Source organism: Parasteatoda tepidariorum, chromosome 8 (assembly GCF_043381705.1).
Source record: "Parasteatoda tepidariorum isolate YZ-2023 chromosome 8, CAS_Ptep_4.0, whole genome shotgun sequence".
NCBI lineage: Eukaryota > Metazoa > Arthropoda > Arachnida > Araneae > Theridiidae > Parasteatoda > Parasteatoda tepidariorum.
Genome location: NC_092211.1, coordinates 71,123,487 through 71,126,065, shown reverse-complemented (window position 1 = coordinate 71,126,065; position 2,579 = coordinate 71,123,487). Strand labels below are relative to the sequence as shown.

At 36.0% G+C, this 2,579-nt stretch overlaps 1 protein-coding gene across 1 annotated transcript; it reads left to right on the top strand.

Moving 5' to 3' along the window:
- The first annotated feature begins 439 nt into the window (after positions 1–439).
- On the top strand, positions 440–1,954 carry LOC107443006 (tigger transposable element-derived protein 4-like). Its single transcript, XM_043043809.2, has one exon. It carries the CDS (start codon positions 440–442, stop codon positions 1,952–1,954), a length of 1,515 nt encoding a protein of 504 aa, XP_042899743.2.
- Positions 1,955–2,579: the final 625 nt, after the last annotated feature.

The following is a 2,579-nucleotide window of genomic DNA, read 5'->3' as shown; positions in this document are numbered from 1 at the left end:
ATACAGTCGAACTCGTTTATAACGAGCTCGGATTTAACGAGAACTCGGATTTACCGAGGGAAACGAGAATATTTGGTTGGATCAATGTTAAGTCTATGGAACAAAAGTCGCTTTTAACGAGCAAGACCCGGTTTTAGCGAGCAATATTTTTCTGTCTTGCATTCTTTTTTCTCAACTTTCTAGTCTTTCTGTCTCATCTTTTTTTTAAATAATAAGAAATGCGCTCGAAATCAAAAAAATTTTCTTTAAGAAACACGAACTGAAACTTAAAACCCTTATGGCTCTAATCTAAAGCATGGGAAAAGTCCCGTGAGAGTAGGCGGTGACACATCGGTCATGACGTCAGGTCGTGAAGTAAAAGGGGTGGAGTGAAAGGACTTTTCATTCGTCATTATTTTACCTGATTTCATTGAATACACACAATTTTTATCCTCCCACTATGTCGAAACGCAAAGCTTTATCGGTTGACGAAAAAGTAAAAATTTTACGGGAGTTGGACGACGGTGTTAAAAATGCCGAAATCTGCAAAAGGTATGGATTGTCGTCATCTACTGTTTCCACACTGCTAAAAAACAAAGGCAAGTTAATGGATGCATATGTCCAAAGTAAAACAGACTGTAAACGACTAAAGAAGTGTTCGAAAGAGGATTTGGACGAAGCGTTATTGAAATGGATGAAGGTGCAACGTAGTGCTGATTTACCTGTGAGTGGACCTATTCTAAAAGTGCAAGCAGAAAAATTTGCTGAACAATTTGGATATTCTGAGTTCGTGTGTTCGAATGGATGGATTGATCGTTTTAAAGTTAGACATGGCATAACTTTTGGAAAAATATGTGGTGAAGCGAAGTCCGCAAACATGGCGGACATTGCAAAATGGTTGAGTGAAAAGTGGCCAGGCATCAGAGAAGGATACGCAGCAGATGACATCTATAACGCTGATGAAACAGGGATATTCTACAATGTAACCCCACAGTATATCTTAAAATTTAAGGGTGAAAAATGCGTTGGAGGCAAGCTCTCTAAAAATAGGTTAACAGCTTTAGTGTGTTCGAACATGTCTGGCACTAACAAGAAAAAACTCTTTATTATCGGCAAATCAAAGAACCCTAGATGTTTCAAAAATGTGAAAAAGCTACCAGTAGACTATGATCATAGCCGAAAAGCCTGGATGACTTCGGACATTTTCACAAAATTCATTTCAAAATGGGAGAGACAACTGCGGAGAGAAAATCGTAAAATTATCCTTTTGATAGACAATTGTTCAGCTCATCCCGAAATCACTGGACTTACCAATATCAGAATAGAATTTTTGCCACCAAATTCTACATCTGTTATCCAGCCTATGGACCAAGGAATCATAAGAAGTTTCAAGTGTCACTTCCGTAAGCAACTGATTTTGATGATTCTGGACCGTAGGGATAGAAGTGGAACAACATCAAATACCAATGTCAACGTACTGGAAGCGATACGTTTGATGAACGATGCATGGGAAAATGTCACATCAACATGCATCATCAAGTGTTTCCATAAGGCTGGATTGGACAGTTGTCAAGACGATCAATCCACTGAAGAAGAAGAGGTTGAAAATTTCATACAAACTGCAAATTTGGAAATGACTGAAGAGGAATTTCAAAACTATGTATCCATTGACGACGAACTGATGACCTCAGATGTACCGACCACCGAAGATATTGTAGCTGACGTACTAGCGAATTCAGCGGAAAAACATGACGACAGCGATGAGGACACTGATGAATATGAAGAAAGTGAACCACCCCCAACTTGTTCTACTATGTTGGAGTTCGCTGAAAAAATGCAGACCTTTTTTGAAGCGAGGGATGTCAGTGATGATGTTTTCCGGGCGATGAGTCTTCTCCGAAGAACAATAGCACAGGAAAGAGACAAGGAACGAGTTCAACGTAAGCTAACAAACTATTTTAAATATGTAGATTAATGAAAAAAATAAATGTTTTGGTAAGAATCTTTTCTTTATTTTTCTTTCCGTTTATTGTTTCTTTCGTTTAAGACTAGCGTAACTAGAAATTTTTCGTAGTTGTCATTAAATTAAGAAAAGTATTTAATTAAATTAATTAATGTAATTAAAGTAAGTAAGTTTTATTTAAGTTTTAAGTAAGCTCAATCATTTGACCTTCCAAGCCCCCCCCCCTCTTCTGGTTGCACGCCTGTCTTAAGGACCCGTTTATTACGAGCACTCGGATTTAACGAGTACATGTTNCCATCTACTGATTTGACGATTACGTCAAAAAAATTGTTCAAAAAGTTAAAAAAGTAGAGAAAACATGGAAAAAAATTAAAAAGGGGGGGAGAAGAAAAATAATAATTAATAAATAAAAAAAAAAAAACTGGAAAGAAAGGATAAATTTTTTTAAAAAATCCGGAAAATAAAAGATATAATCTTTTCATCAGCTCACACAATTATATCCGCAAAAATGAATGCTTTCTGATATTGTATCAATATAGCCAAATCAAAATATATTAATACAATAGTGAGAGCACTCAAAAGTTTTTTTTACAGAAATTACAACAAATAAATTAGAACACAATAAGTAAAAATATAA

Excerpts from the sequence above, each read along its gene's own strand:
- LOC107443006 (XM_043043809.2), top strand. The coding sequence starts at position 440 with ATGTCGAAACGCAAAGCTTTATCGGTTGACGAAAAAGTAAAAATTTTA.